General features: G+C 45.9%; 1 protein-coding gene across 6 annotated transcripts in view; it reads left to right on the plus strand.

The window, feature by feature from the left end:
- The window catches only part of LOC134352622 (neuronal PAS domain-containing protein 3-like), a 751,612-nt gene that overhangs the window by 387,959 nt on the left and 344,920 nt on the right, over positions 1-18,733 (plus strand). For all 6 annotated transcript variants that reach the window (XM_063059934.1, XM_063059933.1, XM_063059937.1 and 3 more), the window contains one exon: positions 14,681-14,763. In XM_063059934.1, the coding sequence (XP_062916004.1) occupies positions 14,681-14,763 (83 nt within the window). The remainder of the gene's footprint in view (positions 1-14,680; positions 14,764-18,733) is intronic.

An 18,733-nucleotide genomic window follows, 5' to 3' on the forward strand; every position in this document is an offset into this window, starting at 1 on the left:
AAAAGAAATGATAATAACTTAACCCTTCAGTGATGAACATTTTCAAGAATCATCTTTATTCCACCATCTACAGTACTGTGCGAAAGTCTTAGGCACACACACATATATATATATATGTATATATATACATATATATATATATATAGCGAGGGTGCGTAAGATTTTGCACAGTTTTGTATTTGTCAACGTGGAGCAGAGAGCGAGTTTGCAAAACTAGCAGGAGCAAAGGATGCTAGGGATGATGAGAGAGGAATGCCACGGGAGGGGTGTGGGACAAGTGATGGAAGGAGTGCCAGGCTGGGAGGTGGTATGGGTGCAGGCACACCCAGAACTCAGACACCAGGCAAGTTCATTTGATTGCAAATAGTCGGTTTATTTATCATTACAGAATGTCTCTCTGGTGCTTCCCGCTCTCTCCCCTCTCCCTTCCCCTTTTCCCAACCGTGATTCCCCTCTCCCTGCCCCCTTCCCACTCTCATTCCCAACAGAGACCCATATCAGAATCAGGTTTATCATCACTCTCATCTGTCATGAAATTTGTTTTTTTTTGTGGCAGCAGTACAGAGCAATACATAAAACCCCTGCAGTGTGTGGGCATGTGGCCAGGTGGTTAAGGCACTGGACTAGTGACCTGAAAGTCATGAGTTCGAGCCCCAGCCGAGGCAGCGTGTTGTGTCCTTGAACAAGGCACTTAACCACACATTGCTCTGCGACGACACCGGTGCCAAGCTGTATGGGTCCTAATGCCCTTCCCTTGGACAACATTGGTGTCGTGGAGAGGGGAGACTTGCAGCATGGGCAACTGCCGGTCTTCCATATAACCTTGCCCAGGCCTACGCCCTCGAGAGTGAAGACTTTCCAGGCGCAGATCCATGGTCTCGCAAGACTAACAGATGCCTTTACTTTCAACAGTACTGTATATTTATATGTTTTAGAATTTTATTGTGGTGTGTTGGCATGACATGCAACAAAAAACAACATTCAACAATTATAAGATTCAAGGATTATAAGAAATAAAGTTAGGGGTTAAAGTACAGATATGGAATAAAAGTACATAAATACCAGCATGTATTTACAATACATAAACAGTAGTTTAAAGTGTTTACAGCACAATGCTGTTATAGGGGTAATAGCTACAGGGGGTGGGGAGGTCTAACTAGAATGGTTGATCAGATTAACAGTCTGGAAGGAAAAAGCTTTTAAGATGGTGTGAAGTTTTTGATTTAATAGCCCTACAAGCACTTTCCATAAGGGAATTTTGGGAAAAGCAGTTTGCTCGGTGGATAGCGTTCACAATCAATTTTTCCTGCCCGCTTCTTTATCCTGGACTCATATAAGTCGTACAGTGACGGTAGGCTGCAGCTAGTCACCTGACAGTTCGCTGTTGTTTTCATATACCGTGAGCAGATGCTGCACCAAATCAGACAGATGTGACTGACGGGAGGATCACAGTGTGGAATTGGACTAGTATGTTCTGGGGAAGATGGAATCTTACCAGCTACCGCAAGAAATATATCCTCTGTATTCTTGTTGATCGAGCAGATCTGGTCCTCCCTCAACAGTCCTGCAAAATTATGATGCCCAGGAACCTGAAAGTTGAAATGGCGCCGATCGTAGAGGACCCTATTGTAAATGCAGTCTTCAGGGACAATACATTGGTAACATGGTGATTAGCACAATGCTGTACATACCAATGACCTGAGAGTTTACAGTACCAGCAACCCAGGTTCAATTCCCACCGCTGGCCTGTAAGGAGTTTGTACGTTCTCCCACACGTCCCAGCAACACCCCCAATTTAATCCTAACCTAATTATGGGCCAATTTACAGTCACCAATTAACCTACCAACTGGTACGTCTTTGGACTGTGGGAGGAAACCAGAGCACCCGAAGAAGACCCACACAGTCATGGGGAGAACGTACAAACTCCTTACAGGCAGCGGTGGGAGTTGAACCCGGGTCACTGGTACTGTAAAGCATTGTGTTAACCACTACACTACCGTGCCGCCCCAAGGCAGAGGCTCCCAACATTTTTTATGGCATGGACCAATGCCATTATACAAGGGGTCCATGGACACCAGGTTGGGAGCCGCTGCTTTGGTGCACTGAGTGATTAGGAACTCTATTAAAGAGCAGGGTTCTGAGGACAGATTTTGAGTGTGTTCGGATCACAGGCCACTGTATCCGTGGCAACCAGTGGAGGAGCACTAGTTGGGAGTACGTATGTACAATGCAGCTGTATTGTGTTAGATTCTGCTGGCTCCCCCGCCAAGTTTACTCGTCTCTCCTCAGCGCTGAGGATGTCAGACCACTTCAGCTGCTCCAGGCTTCGTACCCGTGAGCTTTGCTGCTATTTGCCCCGGCTGCGGGACGAACTGAGACTCAGGCTGTGGGCCTACTCTGGCTGTTCCGGGCTCCCGGTCTATGGACTCAGTTTTGCTCTGATTGCTGTTGCTTGCATGAATTGTGCTTTTTTTCCCCTCTCTCTGCGCATTGGGTGTTGGTTAGTCATTTTTTTAATTGGGTTCTTTCGGGCTTCTTGCTCTGTGGCTGCCTGTAAGCAGACGAATCTCAAGTTTGTATAATTTATGCATTCTTTGATAGTAAACGTACTCTGACTGTTAGATACCAGGACCAGAAACTCACCGGCTGGGACTAGCACCCAGGACGTAAATTCAAACCTTCTCCCTGCCAGCTCAAGAATTTTAATTAATTAGCAAATCTAAATCTGAAAGTTACTTGTGACAATCAAAACTTAACAAATGCTCTTTAAGGAAGGAAAGCTGCTTCAGTCATCTGTTCTGAGCGTTCCGTGCAGCTCGAACAGCGTGACTGTCACTGAACTGGTCTAACAAGTGATCCATTCAGTGGGAAAGGGATGAACTTACTGTGATCATGAGGTTTTGAAAATGAGAGGGAGAAATCTAAAGGAGACAGTCTTGAAAATGCGGAGGAGAATTACAAATCTGAGGCATTTACGGACTGGGAGTAAATAAACGAATACTGTTGGTGCAACAGACACAAGGATATTCTGCAGGTGCTGGAAATCCAGAGCAACGCGCACAAACTCAGCAGGTCAGGCAGCATCTATGTAAATGAATGAACACTCGACGTTTCGGGCTGAGGCCCTTCATCAGGACTGTTGGTGCGTGTTGGCCGGTCTCCTTGTGGTCAGCCACCCGTGCGTTGGAGTGGTCAAATTCAACTCAAGTTTAATTGCCAATCAACCATACACGAATACTCATGAATGCAGCCGAACGAGACAGCGTTACTCTGGAGTCAAGGTGCAAAACACAGCACCAACAGCCACGCACAGCACAAACCACACGTGAGATAGCAATCACAAGTGGTTCCGCAATCACGCAATGAAAGAGTAAAAAAACCTGCACTATCAATCCACAGTCGACCACGTAGAGACCGTCTCCTGTTGGGCGAGCACTGGGATGGGGATAGGAGGGGACCAACTACAGCTTGGACTCCTTGCCACACTGCCCTCAGTAGAGAGCACTGACCCCCAACAACACCCCTGCCTCCACCCCATCACCAGGCAATATTGTGACCTGGGACCCAGACCTCGCACATGTAAGGCAAGAAGCCCAAATAGAGTGTCAGTAAAAATACAACCATACAAAATATGCAAATCTAGCGGTTATCAAAATGTGGATAAGGATTTGGGCAGCAATGGGTTAACAGAGGGCATCGGCTGAGCTCAGATCTCCTGAGTATTTAGGCAGGCAGGGAATAAAGAAATATTGATCATGTGAAGTCAGATGGGATAAGTTAAATGTGGCATCATCGTTGGCACAAAATATTGCGGGTTATTTATTGAGATACAGTGCAGAATAGGCCTTTCCGGCACTTCAAGTCACGCCACCCAGCAGTCCCTGATTTTAATCCCAGCCTAACCATGGGACAATTTACAATGACCAACTAACCTATCAACCGGTATGTCTTTGGACTGTGGGAGGAAACCGGATCACCCAGAGGAAACCCATGTGGTCACGGGGAGAACGTACAAACTCCTCACAGACAGTGGCGGGAATCGCCTGTATGGTAAAGCGTTGTGCTAACCACTGAAGGGCCAATTCCTGTGCTGTACTGTTCTGTGTTCTGAGAGACACAGGACTGCTGTGAGTTTAGACAGCTGGGCGCCAAGGTTTGTTGCTGTGACATCAGCCAATGTTGGACTGGAGAAACCGGGCTTATTGTCATTGAACAAAAGAATAATTTTTGATGGATGTACAAGATCATGATAAGTTTAGCGAAGGTAATCCAGGGAAACTGCTCCATTCAGCGAATGGTTCAAAGGACCAGGGTGCAAAGATTTAACGTTTGGAGAAAAACGTGGAAGCTGGGGGCAGGCCAATGATTTGGGATTCAGTGGAATTGGCCTGGTAAAGGAAACAGGAAGGAGAGTGGAATTGGCAGGCCTTCAGGGGTAGAGCAGTGTTGGTACTGTACTAGGCCGTGGTGCAAGTTCAATGGGCTGAATGGCCTTTCCTGTGGTGGAACAGTTCTGTGATTCTGAGCATCATTGTCATAAGCTCCAGACCAGTGTATAAAAACAAAAACACAAGAAAACCTGTAGATGCTGGAAGTCCAAAGCAACGCATGCGGAATGCTGGAGGATTTCAGCAGGCCAGGCAGCTTCTATGGAAATGAACAAACAGTCACTACTTCGGTGCAAAACGTCAACTGTTTATTCATTCCCATAGATGCTGCACGCCGTGCTGAGTTCCTCCAGCATTTTCTGTGTGTGTCACCTGGTATAAAAACACATTCCTTTCAGCTGGAGTGCACTTCCTGGAGTTGAGGTGGATGGCGGCTTTTCAAAGTCAGACAGAAGATTAAAATGTCTTCAGGATTAGTGCAGTGTATATGTCAACTGACGCTGCACAAACTATCTACTCACTCATATAGCACGAAAGGCCTGGATGGAGCGGACATGCAGAGGATGTTTCCAATAGTGGGGGGGTCTAGGACCGGAGAATGGAAGGACAGAGGCGAGGAGGTATTTCTTGAGCCAGATGATGGTGGATCTGTGGAATTCGTTGGCACAAGCAGCTGTGGAGGCCGAGTCACTGGATATATTTAAAGAGGAAGTCAATAGGTTCTTAATTAGTAAGGGCATCAAAAGTTACAGGGAGAAGGCGGGGGGAGTGGGATTGAGAGGGAGAATATGTCAGCCATGATAGAATGGTGGAGTGGACTAGATGGGCCGAATGGACAAATTCTGCTCCTGTGCCTCATGGTCTTAAGGTCTAAATTATTTCCACAAATCTCTCCACACGTCACTCTGAAACCTTGTTGACCAGGTGTGTGCTGGATGTGGCGGGGGTTGGTTCTCCGAGTAAACCGATAGTTAGACTGACCATTTGTGGACAGTGTGTCTCCCTCAGCCTGCAAACCCCATCCAGTCCCTCAGACCAGTTCCTCCCTTGGTTCGATTCCTCCCTCTGCCCACTCCCTCAGCCCAGTTCACCCCTCGGCCTATAGTTCAAAGTTCTAAGTAAATTTATTATCAAAGTACATATATGTTACCATAAGGTAGCTTTGAGATTTATTTTCTTAGGGTCTTTTACAGGGAAAAAAGAAATACAGTAGAATCTTATGAAAAACTACACATAAACAGGCAAACACGAGAAAATCTGCAGATGCTGGAAATTCAAGCAACACACACAAAATGCTGGTGAACGCAGCAGGCCGGGCAGCATCTCTAGGAAGGGGTACGGTCGACGTTTCGGGTCGAGACCCTTCGTCAGGACTAACGGAAAAAAGAGCTAGAAAGAGATTTGAAAGTGGGAGGGGGGAGGGGGAGATCTGAAATGATAGGAGAAGACAGCAGGGGGAGGGGATGAAGCCAAGAGCTGGGAAGTTGATTGGCAAAAAGGATTCAAGGCTGGAGAAGGGGGAGTATTATGGGATGGGAGGCCTGGGGAGAAAGAAAGGGGGAGGGGAGCACCAGAGGAAGATGGAGAGCAGGCAAGGTGTTACTGTGAGAGGGAGGGAGAGGGAGAGAGAGAGAGAGAGAGAGAGAGAGAGATAGATAAATAAATAAATAAATAGGGATGGGGTACGAGGGGGAGGTGGGGCATTAACAGAAGTTAGAGAAATCAATGTTCATGCCATCAGGTTGGAGGCTACCCAGACGGAATATAAGGTGTTGTTCCTCCAACCTGAGGGCGGTTTCATCTCGACAGTGGGGCAAAGACTGACAGACAAGTAATGTGCTAAAGAAGACAAACTGTGTAAATGAAAGTGATGTTTTTGAAAGAGTTCCTGAAAATGATTCTATAGGTGATAGAATCAGTTCAGAGTTGAGGTGAATAAAATTATCCGTGCCTGTCCAGGAGTCTGATGGTTGTGTGGTAATAACTGTTCCTCAACCTGGTGGAGGTTATACTTGTTTGTAAAGACTCTGCAGTTCCTGTTACAATGTGCTTCTGGTTTCTGGTTACTCCCTTTTTTGTTGCTATTTTGTGCGATTTTGATCGGGGGGCACTGCGGCCTGCAGTCAACAAACAACACAGACTGAGCTGAATTAAATTGAACATTGCAAGACTGTTTCAATGACACACATCAAAGTTGCATCACATCAAAGGACTAGTCCTGACGAAGGGTCTCGGCCTAAAACATCGACCGTACCTCTTCCTAGAGATGCTGCCTGGCCTGCTGCGTTCACCAGCAACTTCGATGTGTGTTGCTTGAAATTCCAGCATCTGCAGATTTCCTCGTGTTTGCTGTTTCAATGACTGTGGTTTAATGTTTTATGTTCTCTGTTTTCTGCTCGTTTTTTGCAGTTTACATGATTTGTTTTTTTTTGCATGTTGGGGGTTTGATGTTTTTCTTTGAACGGGTTCCATGGTGTTTCTTTGTTTCGTGGCTATCTGGAGAAGGCGAATCTCAGGGTTGTATACTGCATACATACTTTAATAAATGTACTTCGAATCTTTGGTGTGGGTCCTAAGGTACCTTTCATTACACATAAACACAGAGCACAGAACATAATAGCGTAGTACAGGCCAATCGGCCCACAATATTGTGCTGACCTTTTAATCTACTCTAAGGTCAATTTAAACCAATCATGCATTGCCGTTCGTTCTTTTTTGGGGCAGCATGATAGGGTGTTGAGCACATCGCTGTACCAGCAACCCGGGTTCAATTCCCGCTGCTGCCTGTAAGGAGTTTGCATGTTCTCCCCCTGAGAGTGTGGGTTTCCTCCCACAGTGCAAAGACGTACCAGCTGGTTGGTGAGTTGGTCATTGTAAATTGTCCACTGATTAGGCTTGGATGAAATTGGGGAATGGCTGAGCGGTGTGGCTGGAAGGACCAATAAAAAAATAATTTTTTTTCTCTATATCCATGTGACAGTTGTGCCTGTGACAGTAAACTTGACTTCAGCTGCCCAGACCCCAGTGGAGTAAATGGTCTCTTTCACCACTGTTACACTGGCCTAACAGGTTGGCCTCTTACCAACCACCTGAGTGCCCGGAAAAAGAACTAAAATCAGTGAAGTGGCTGAAACAACGCCAAGAGTGAGCTTGGAGCTGAGAATGAGGCCGGTTTGACGTGCTGTTTACTTGGAACAGTGCTGCGTTGAAAGCAGAGGCTTCTCCCCACTGCATTCAGTGAGACCTGCCAGTCAGTCAATCAGCACGGCGTGACTGGGATGCTCAATGGCTGTTTGTTTAGTTAGTTGCTGGGGATGTTTAACCAGTGTCGGCTTCTTCAGCTTTCAAGGCACGTAGTCAGCAGAGGGCCCTGGGCGGCCGTTGAGAACTCCAGCGCATATCACAAACACGTCAAAACTGCAGCATGAATTAGGCTCCCAACACGAGGTGAAGGAAGGCTTGTATTTATATCATGCTTTGCACATCCTTCCTGGGACATCCCAGATCACTTTACAGCCCAGGTACCATTCACGGTGTAGTGGTCAAGTCATCTTCTGGCGCAAAGGAAGACCATTCAGCCCAATAAGTGCATGCTAGCCCTTCAGAGAATAATTCTGTTGGTCCCCTTTTTAGAACATAGAATAGTACAGCACAGTACAGGCTCTTCGGCCCAGAATGTTGTGCTGACCCTTAAACCCTGCCTTCCATATACCCCCCCCACCTTAAATTCCTCCATCTACCTGTCTAGTAGTCTCTTAAATTTCACTAGTGTATCTTCCTCCACGACTGACTCAGGCAGTGCATTCCACGCACCAACCACTCTCTGAGTAAAAAATCTTCCTCTAATATCCCCCTTGAACTTCCCACCCCTTACCTTAAAGCCATGTCCTCTTGTATTGAGCAGTTTTTCAACAAGTTACTCTATCTTCTGTGCCTGACTGAGGTATGTAGTTGCTGAATGGTCTTGCAGTGCAAATGGAGACCATTCGGCCCACTGAGTGCCTGCTAGCCCCTACAAGTTATTCTGTCAGTCCCCCCCCCCCTTTTCTACAAGTTACTCTATCTTGTGGGAATAGAGGCAGATTGAGTAATTCTGCTTTGCAAGAGGGGCAACACAGACAGCAATGAGCCCAGTGGCCTGTTCTCATGATTAAAACTTCCACTTAGAAATCAAGATGACCCTTCAGGCAATATTTAATACTTTGGAAGTTGATAGACTTTGGAGGCAAGGCCTCCAGACCAATTCCTTCTTGGTTACTGGGCGGCCCAGTGAACTTTGACATTGGCTCTCTGCTCTCAGTTCACCATGGCAACAGGGGGCAGGAGGTGACCTGGGCTTGAACAACCTTACTTTGTCTGTGGAGAAAATGGCAACTGAGGAGCTTAAAACTGGTTGTGTATAAAAACAAAGATTTTCAGGGCACAGGCACACATTTATTGAAAGAGTAGATCACATGGTTGTAGCCAATTAGACTCTCCCTTCCTGAATGACAACCTATCGGCTTTCTCCCATGCCCAGAATCCTCAAGGTAATAATTGATATTCTCCGGCAAGAGTAAATCACAAAGGAACTAATAGTAAACTATTTTTTTATCAGTTCTAAACATGTTAATGGGTATAAAAATATTAGCAATAGGGGATCAGGGCTGTAGAATAGCTTTGATAGGCTGTGTGCCTGTTAGGGAATTATCCAATTGGGAGGCCAAGAGTTGGTTGCTTTCTGATTGGCTATGTTGGGTGACCAATGGGAGGAGTGGGGATGGAGGGCAGTTGAGGGTGAGAGTTCCTGTAATGGTGCCTTCTGGCATACTGGGTGGTCCACTCTTGAATTGGAATAAAATCTTCTCAGGCTTCCAGCCGGGTACATAATGATGTTTCGAAGACAAACTCTGTCATCTTCATCAGGGTTGAAGTTTGTCATCAAAGCGTCGGTTATAATCGATATCTGTGTCCGGCTGAAAGCTGAGAAGAGTTTCTTCTTCATATACCCCAGGAAAGCACTAGAGCCTTTTTGAAAAAGCATTCTTTCCAGTGATCATCGTGAATCAGGATCAGATTTAACATCATCGGCATATGTCATGAGATATGTTAACTTTGCGGCAGCAGTACAATACATGATGAATTTAGAGAAAAAAACTGAATTACAGTCAGTATATATTTATGCATATTAAATAGTTAAATTAAATAAGTTGTACAAAATCAGAAATAAAAATTAGTGAGGTAGTGTTCACGGGTTCAATGTCCATTCAAGAATTGGATGCCAGAGGGGAAGAAGCTGTTCCTGAATCACTGAGTGTGTGCCTTCAGGCTCCTGTACCTCCTCCCTGATGTTGTCAATGAGAAGAGGGCATGTCCCGGGTGATGGGGGTCCTTAATGATGGATGCTGCCTTCCTAAGGCACCGCTCCTTGAAGCTGCCCTGGATACTGCAGAGGCTGGTGCCCGTGAGGGAGCTGACTGAGTTTACAACTCTCTGCAGCTTCTTTCGATCCTGTGCAGGTTGCTCCCACGCTCCCACCTCCACCCCCACCCCCGACACCCCATTTCCAGACAGTGGTGCAGCCTTTTGGAATGCTCTCCACAGTACATCTGTAGAAGTTTTCTAATGTTTTTGGTGACAAACTAAATCTCCTCAGACTCCTAATGAAATATAGCTGCTGTCTTTCCTCCTTTATATCTAAATTGATATATTGGAATCAAGTTAGGTCCTCAGAGATATTGGACCCCACCCCCGCCCCAGGAACCTGAAATTGCTCACTCTCCCCCTTTCTGATCCCACTATGAAGAATGGTTGGTGTTCCCTTTCTCGGTCCACAATCAGTTCTTAGAAACTACTCAAGTTGACTCCAAGGTTGTTGCTGTGACACCACTCAACTAGCTGGTATATCTCACTCCTGCGCACCCTCTCGTCTCCATCTGAGATTCTGCCAACAATGGTCGTATCATCAGCAGATTTACAGATGGCATTTGAGCTGTGCCTAGCCACACAGTCATGGGTGTAGAGGGAGTAGAGCAGCGGGCTAAGCACGCATCCCAGAAGTGCGCCAGTGTTGATCGTCAGCGAGGAGATGTTATCACCAATTCACTCAGATTGTAGTCTGATTAGTAAATCAGAGATCCAGTTGCAGAGGGATGTAGAGGGGCCCAGTTTCTGTGTCTTTTCTATCAGGACTGCAGGAATGATGCCTAGCTATAGTCAATAAACAGCATCCTGACATAGGTATTTGTATAATCCAGGTGATCCAAGACTGTGTGGAGAGCCATTAAGACTGCATCTGCCGTAGACCTATTGTGGTGATAGGCAAATGCAGTGTGTCCGCAGCACCAGTGATGTCAACACCACCACACAGTATCACCCTTGGCTGGGGAATGGGGATGGGAGCTTTTGACCCAAGGCAATAGATTGGGATGAACTTTGCAGAATTGACTACCAATGATAAGTCATGATTGGGTGGTTCGGTTACACACTAGTTGGTAATGCCACCTCCAAGCTCCAGAGACCCAAGTTCCACTCTGACCTCAGTGCTGTCTGTTTGTGTGTCCTCGAAGTCCCACCCCGACCTGTTTCCTCCCAGATTCCAAAGATTTACTGATTGGTGGGCTAATTGGTCGCTGTATATTACTATTAGTGTAGGCCAGTGGTAAAAGAATTAGCAAGTGGGTTGTAGGCATCTGCAAAAGGCAATAGGTTACAGATCGACAGGGAAACAAGAATTAAAGCATTGGGTACAGGCGATGGGATGTTATGTTGAAGTTGAGCAAGACATTGGTGAGGCTTAATTTGGTGTATTGTGTGTAGTTTTGGTCACCTACCTACAGGAAAGATGTAAATAAGGTTGAGAGAGTGGGGAGAAAATTTACAAGGTTGTTGCCTGGTCTGGAGGACCTGAGTTATTAGGAAAGATTATAAGGTTAGGATTTTATTCCTTGGAACACAGAAGACTGAGAGAAGATTTGATAGAGGTATGGAAAATTATGAGGGGTATAGATCGGGTAAATACAAGCAAGCTTTTTCCACTGAGGTTGGGTGGGACTACAACCAGAGGTCATGAGTTATGGGTAATCTGTGACAAGTTTAAGGAGAACATGAGGGCAGAATTCTTCACTCAGAGGGTCATGAAGTGTGGAATGAGTTGCCAATGCAGGTGGTGCATGCAGGCTCAATTTCAACATTTAAGAGAAGTTTGGATAGGTTCATGGAGGGGCATTTAAGAAAATGCAGGGGTAAGAAGGGCAGAGGTCCCAGTGCAGGATGATGGGTGTAGGCAGTTGAAATGGACTAGATGGGCTGAAGGGCCTGTTTCTGTGCTGTACTTTTCCATGACTCTGTGACTGTAAATGGAATGGGACTTGAGATGATTACTCGCTGGGAGCTAGTATTGATCTGACGGGACGAACAGCTCCCTGCATTGCAATAACTAAGTAATTGCATCCAGCCTCTCCATGCTGATAGTAACACACAGTCAGCTTTGATCAATAGTTTGCAATCTGAATCAGAAAGTGCTGCATTCAAATCCCAGCTCAGGTGCGTTGTGCAAAGAGCCAGGCTGATGCAGTGCTGCAGAACTGAGAGAGCGCTGCACTGCTGCATCTTTACTTTTCCATCGCAACATTTGCACCAGAATTGCAGCTCTCCTTACCAACGACGCAGAGCATCCCATAGGAAAGGCAAATTCCCTGTTACAACCGTCACCTGATGGAAACTCACCCTCGCAAACTTCACATGTCACTGTCAAGATGCTGGGATGCAGAGTAAAAAATTGCAGCTATAAAATTCAAGTGAAAATGAGTAAACAATTCATCTTCTTTTAGCTCTCGTTTATCAGCAGGTGCACAGGAAACTGTGATACAGACTATTATTTGACATAGAACATAGAACGTTTAGCACTGTACAGGCCCTTCAGCACACGATGTTGTGGCAAGCTGTTAACCAACTCTGAGATCAATCTAACCCTTCTCTCCTACATAGCCTACATTTCTCTATCGCCCATTTTTCTATCCTTTGGACAGGAAGTCCTACAAAAGGTAGTGGATTCAGCCCACTACATCACAGGTAAATACCTCCCAGCCATTGAGCACATCTGCAAGAAACACTGTCTTGCAAAAGCAGCATCCATCATCAGAGATCCTCACCACCCAGGCCATGCTCTCTTCTCGCTGCTGCCATCAGGTAGAAGATACAAGAGCCACAGGACACGCACCACCAGGTTCCGGAACAGCTTCTACCCCTCAACAAAAGAGGATAACTACACTCACTTGTTCCCACAACCAATGATCTCACTTTAAGGACTCTTTATCTCATTATCTCATGTTCCCGTTATTTATTGATATTTATTTATATTTGCAATTGCACAGCTTGTTGTCTTCTGCACTCTGGTTGATCTTTCATTGATCCTGGTATCATTACTCTTCCACAGATTTGCTGAGTATGCCCGCAGGGAAACGAATCTCAGGGTTGTATATGGTGGCATATGTGTACTTTGATTATGAATGTACTTTGAACTTTGAAGAGTTTCTTAAATGCCCCTAATGTATCTGCCTCTAACACCACCCCTGGCAGTGTGTTCCACACACCTACGACTCTTAATCCTACCTCTGACATCCCACCGATATGTTCTTCCAAACACCTTAAAATTATGCCCCCTCATATTACCATTTCCCCCTGGGGAGAAGGTCTCTGGCTGCCCACTCTATCTATGCCTCATTGTCTTGTACACCTCTGTCAAGGCAACTTTCGATCCTCCTTCGCTCCAGTAAGAAAAGCCCAAGCTCTCTCTAGCTATCCTCCTACGAATTGCTCTATAATCCAGGCAGCATGCTGGTAAATCTCCTCTGCACGCTCTCTGAAGCTTCCCGATCTAGGCATGTACCTGCCCCAAAACGTGGCAGTAAAGGTAGGTATCCTGGGCCAGTTTCTAGCCCTTCTTCACAGATTATCTGGACAACAGGGTGACGCCTATGGCAGTTTGCAGTCCACAAATTGGCTATTGTTATAAGTCCATAAGACCCTAAGATATAGAAGCAGAATTAGGCCATTTGGCCCATCGAGTCTGCCCTACCATTTCATCATGGCATCATTTCCCTCTCAGCCTCAATCCCCTGCCTTCTCCCCTTATCCCTTCATGCCCTGACTAATCAAGAATCTATCATCCTCTGTCTTCAATGACTTGGCCCCCACAGCACCTGTGGCAACAGATTCCACAGATTCACCACTCTCTGGCTAAAGAAAATCCTCCTCATCTCCATTCAGCTGTACCATCTGGTCTTAGACTCCCTCACCATAGGAAACATCCTCTCCACATCCACTCTATTGAGGCCTTTTGACATTCGAGAGGTTTCAATGAGGTCACCCCTCATTCTTTTGAATTCCAGTGAGTACAGGCCCAGAGCCATCAAACGCTCTTCATATGACAAACCTTTTAAACCCGGAATCATTTTCGTAAACCTCCTTTGAACCCTCTCCAATGTCAGCACATCCATTCTTAGATAAGGAGCCCTACAGTGCTCACACTACTCCAAGTATTGTGAAAGTGGCTGCAGTCTGATACTGGCTATACTTGAATCCCTAGGAAGAGGTACAGTCAACGTTTCGGGCCAAGACCCTTCGTCCTGACCAGAGATGCTGCCTGGCCTGCTGCGTTCACCAGCAACTTTGATGTGTTTTGCTTGAATTTCCAGCATCTGCAGATTTCCTCGTGCTGGCTATACTTGAGCTGTGATAGATCGGCATCCAATAAGACACTATATAAATGCAGCTCAAAAATTCACCGCAGACGCTGAAAATATGAAATAAAAGAGATAAGATGCTGGAAACACTCAACGGGTCGGGCCGTTAGAGGATTACAGGTGAAACAGGAATTCATCACAGCTTGGAAACTGAGAAAAAAAAAGTTAGTTTTAAGTTGCGGAGAGGGTGGGGGATTGATGAATTGGACAAAGGAGAATATATCTGATTAGGTGGGGCCACGGTTGCCATGAGAATGGCAAGAAAACTTGACACGTCGCAAATAACAGATCAGGGAGTGTTAATGGTGCGGGGGGGGGGGAATAAGTGAGCCAACATTGAAGACACTGTCACTGAAATGTCAGCTGTTTCTCTTCCTACGGATGCTGCCCCACCATCTGAGTATTTCCAGGATTTTAAAAATGTTCATACAAATGTCATTTTTAAAAAATTAACCGTTTCCCCATTTGGTGCACAAGTTAGGAAGTGCTGCAGAGAGTCCAGTCCAGCAAGGTTCGAGAATGCTGTTGACTATCTCGGTACTAACATAGTCTTATTTGTGTTCCAGCAATAGGAACCCAGCAGCGGAGAAGCCCCACTTCCCTGGCTATCGAACTGTTTGAACAGCATGTGGGTGGACACATCCTACAGGTAAGGAGAAACCTCCGGGTGGATCTTCTCACTTGAGAAATCTGGTAGGACAAAGTTGCATCAATGTCCTAAGTTTCTCTGATAAGACAAGGCGAGTCATTGTCAGAGGGAAACAATCATAAAAGGTCCAACATCTCACTGACAATTCCTTCCTCGACTCTTCCCTGCAAAGTTCAGCCGCTCCAATCGGTTTGTCAGGCACTGAATGGCACGCGAACGCAATTTTTAGGAAGCCTGGACCTCGTCAGACCGCAGCGTTGGGTTTCTTGCATCTCTGCACAATTCGTTTGCTTCTCAATGTGCCAACGATGTGAACCGCAGTACCGCAGAGCGGAGCTGAGGCTCGGGACGTGGGCAGGCTCCCCTCACAAGCAGCAGCGCTGCGGGGGGTACTGGGCGGCGTGTGGGGAACGGCTGCTGCTGACCGCGGGGGTGGTGGGGGGAAGGGGCGTGCTCGATGATGATCTGAGGTTTGACCGAGGGGGCAAATAGAGGGCTAAAGTCAAGCTTCTCACTGGCGATGGCTTGGGGCAAAGCCCTCAGAAAGGAAGTGAATTGAACTGAATTGACTTTATTACTTACATCCTTCAAGTACATGAGGAGTGAAAATCTTTATATTACGTCACTGTTTAAATGTGCAATTATAGTAACTTATAATAAATATTATGTACAACAGGACAGTCAATATAACATAGAAATACAGTTGTGTCACCTTGAGTTATTCAGTCTGATGGCCTGGTGGAAGAAGCTGTCCCGGAGCCTGTTGGTCCTGGCTTTTATGCTGCGGTACCGTTTCCCGGATGGTAGCAGCTGGACAGTTTGTGGTTGGGGTGACTCGGGTCCCCAATGATCCTTCAGGCCCTTTTTATACACCTGTCTCTGTAAATGTCTTGAACAGTGGGAAGTTCACATCTCCAGATGCGCTGGGCTGTCCACACCACTCTCTGCAGAGTCCTGCGATTGAGGGAAGTACAGTTCCCCGGAAAATCCTTGTGCCTGCTTTGGCGTTGGTTTATTGGTGTCACCTAGAATGCAGCACCGTACAGGCCCTGCGGCCCACAATGGGATGCCGACCTTTTAACCTACTTCAAGATCACACTGACCTTTCCCTCCTATAGCCCAACATTTTTCTATCAACCATGTGCCTATCTCAGAGTCTCTTAAGTCTGCCTCCAGCACAACCCCTGCAACACTTTCCAAGCAACCACCACTCTTCGGGTCAAAAATGTTACTCGGACGTCCCATAGAACATATAGTCATAGTCATAGTCATACTTTATTGATCCCGGGGGAAATTGGTTTTCGTTACAGTTGCACCATAAATAATAAATAGTAATAGAACCATAAATAGTTAAATAGTAATATGTAAATTATGCCAGTAAATTATGAAATAAGTCCAGGACCAGCCTATTGGTTCAGGGTGTCTGACCCTCCAAGGGAGGAGTTGTAAAGTTTGATGGCCACAGGCAGGAATGACTTCCTATGACGCTCTGTGTTGCATCTCGGTGGAATGAGTCTCTGGCTGAATGTACTCCTGTGCCCAACCAGTACATTATGTAGTGGATGGGAGACATTGTCCAAGATGGCATGCAACTTGGACAGCATCCTCTTTTCAGACACCACCGTCAGAGAGTCCAGTTCCATTCCCACAACATCACTGGCCTTACGAATGAGTTTGTTGATTCTGTTGGTGTCTGCTACCCTCAGCCTGCTGCCCCAGCACACAACAGCAAACATGATAGCACTGGCCACCACAGACTCATAGAACATCCTCAGCATCGTCCGGCAGATGTTAAAGGACCTCAGTCTCCTCAGGAAATAGAGACGGCTCTGACCCTTCTTGTAGACAGCCTCAGTGTTCTTTGACCAGTCCAATTTATTGTCAATTCATATCCCCAGGTATTTGTAATCCTCCACCATGTCCACACTGACCCCCTGGATAGAAACAGGGGTCACTGGTACCTTAGCTCTCCTCAGGTCTACTACCAGCTCCTTAGTCTTTTTCACATTAAGCTGCAGATAATTCTGCTCACACCATAGAACAGTACAGCACGAGAACAGGCCCTTCGGCCCTCAATGTTGTGCCCAACCCAACAAATTAGTAATCAAATGGCCAACTAAACTTACTTCTTCAGCCTGCACGAAGTGCATACCCTTCCACTTCCCACATATTTATGTTTCTATCTAAACGTCTTTTAAAAGTCTTTAAAGTATCTGACTCTACCCCCACCCCAGGCAGTGTGTTCCAAGCACCCACCACTCTGTGTGCAAAAAATCGGCCCCTCACGTCTCCTTTGAACTTACCCCCTCTCACCTTAAGTGAATGCCCTCTGGTATTAGACATTTCAACCCGGAGAAAAAGATACTGTCAGTCTACTCTATCTCTGCCTCTCATAATCTTATCAGATCTCCCCTTAGCCTCCGCTGCTCCAGAGAAAACGACCCAAATTTGTCCGCCCTTCGTTGTAGCACGTGCCCTCTAATCCAGGCAGCTTCCTGGTAAACGTCTTCTTCACTCTATCCAAAGCCTCGACATCCTTGCTATAATGGGGCGACCAGGATTTATGCAATATTCCAGCGGCTGCCTAACTAAAGTTTGTTAAAGCTGCAACTTAACTTTCTGACCTTTGAACTCAGTGCCTTGACTAATGAAGGCAAGCTTGTCATGTGCTTTCTTAACCACCCTGTCAACCTGTGTAGGCACTTTCAGGGAGCTATGAACTTGGACCCCAGGATCCCTCTGTTCCTCGACACTGTTAAGGGTCTTGCCTTTAACAGTGTGCTGTCTCTTTACATTTGACCTATCAAGGTGCAACACTTCACATTTGGCCAGGTAAGCTCCATCTGAACCTGAATCAGAATCAGCTTTATTATCACTGGCATGTGGCGTGAAATTTGTTAGCTTAGCCACAGCAGTTCAACGTGATACATAATCTAGTGAGAAAAAGATAATAATAATAAATAAAATTAAAATAATAATAATAAATAAACAAGGAAATCAATTACATATATTGAATAGATGCTAAAACAGAAATACTGTATATTAAAAAAAAGTGAGGTAGTGTCCAAAGATTCAATGTTCATTTAGGAATCGGACGGCAGAGGGGAAGAAGCTGTTCCTGAATCGCTGAGTGTGTGCCTTCAGGCTTCTGTATCTCCTACCTGATGGTAACAGTGAGAAAAGGGCATGCCCTGGGTGCTGGGAGTCCTTAATAATGGACGCTGCCTTTCTGAGACACCGCTCTCTGAAGATGTCCTGGGTACTTTGTAGGCTAGTGCCCAAGATGGAGCTGACTAAATTTACAACCTTCTGCAGCTTCTTTCGGTCCTGTGCAGTAGCCCCTCCATATCAGACAGTGATGCAGCCTGTCAGAATGCTCTCCATGGTACAACTATAGAAGTTTTTGAGCCAATTCTCCACCTTATCTGCAGCTTATCTTTATCCCACTGTGTTCTTTGCAGTCTTCTACGCTATCCACAACACCACCAACCTTTGTATCTGTTGTGTATTTAATATTTCAATAATATTTAAGTAATCTGTTTTATATTGTTTGATTAACCATTCTTGTTCGTTGAAATAATTAATTACACGTTATATGTAAAAATACGTTAATTGCATGTGTCATCGCACTACCATGTGATATGTGACCCACCCATCTACACTTTCATCCAGATCATTTATATACATCACAACCAGAGGCCCCAGTACAGATCCCTGCGGCCACCACTAATTGCAGACCTCCAACTAGAATAAGTCCCTTTGACCACTCTTCTCTGTCTTCTGTGGCTAAACCAGTTCTGAAACCAAGCTGCCAGTTCCCGATGGCTCCATGGATCCCATGCATCTCATCTTCTGGATGAGCCTCCTGTGAGGGATTTTGTCCTTAGCCTTAACAAAATCCATGTAGACAACATCCACAGCTCTACCTTCACCAATCATCTTGGTCATAAGTTACTCGGACGTGACCAGC

Source organism: Mobula hypostoma, chromosome 10, assembly GCF_963921235.1.
Source record: "Mobula hypostoma chromosome 10, sMobHyp1.1, whole genome shotgun sequence".
In the NCBI taxonomy this organism is placed as follows: domain Eukaryota; kingdom Metazoa; phylum Chordata; class Chondrichthyes; order Myliobatiformes; family Myliobatidae; genus Mobula; species Mobula hypostoma.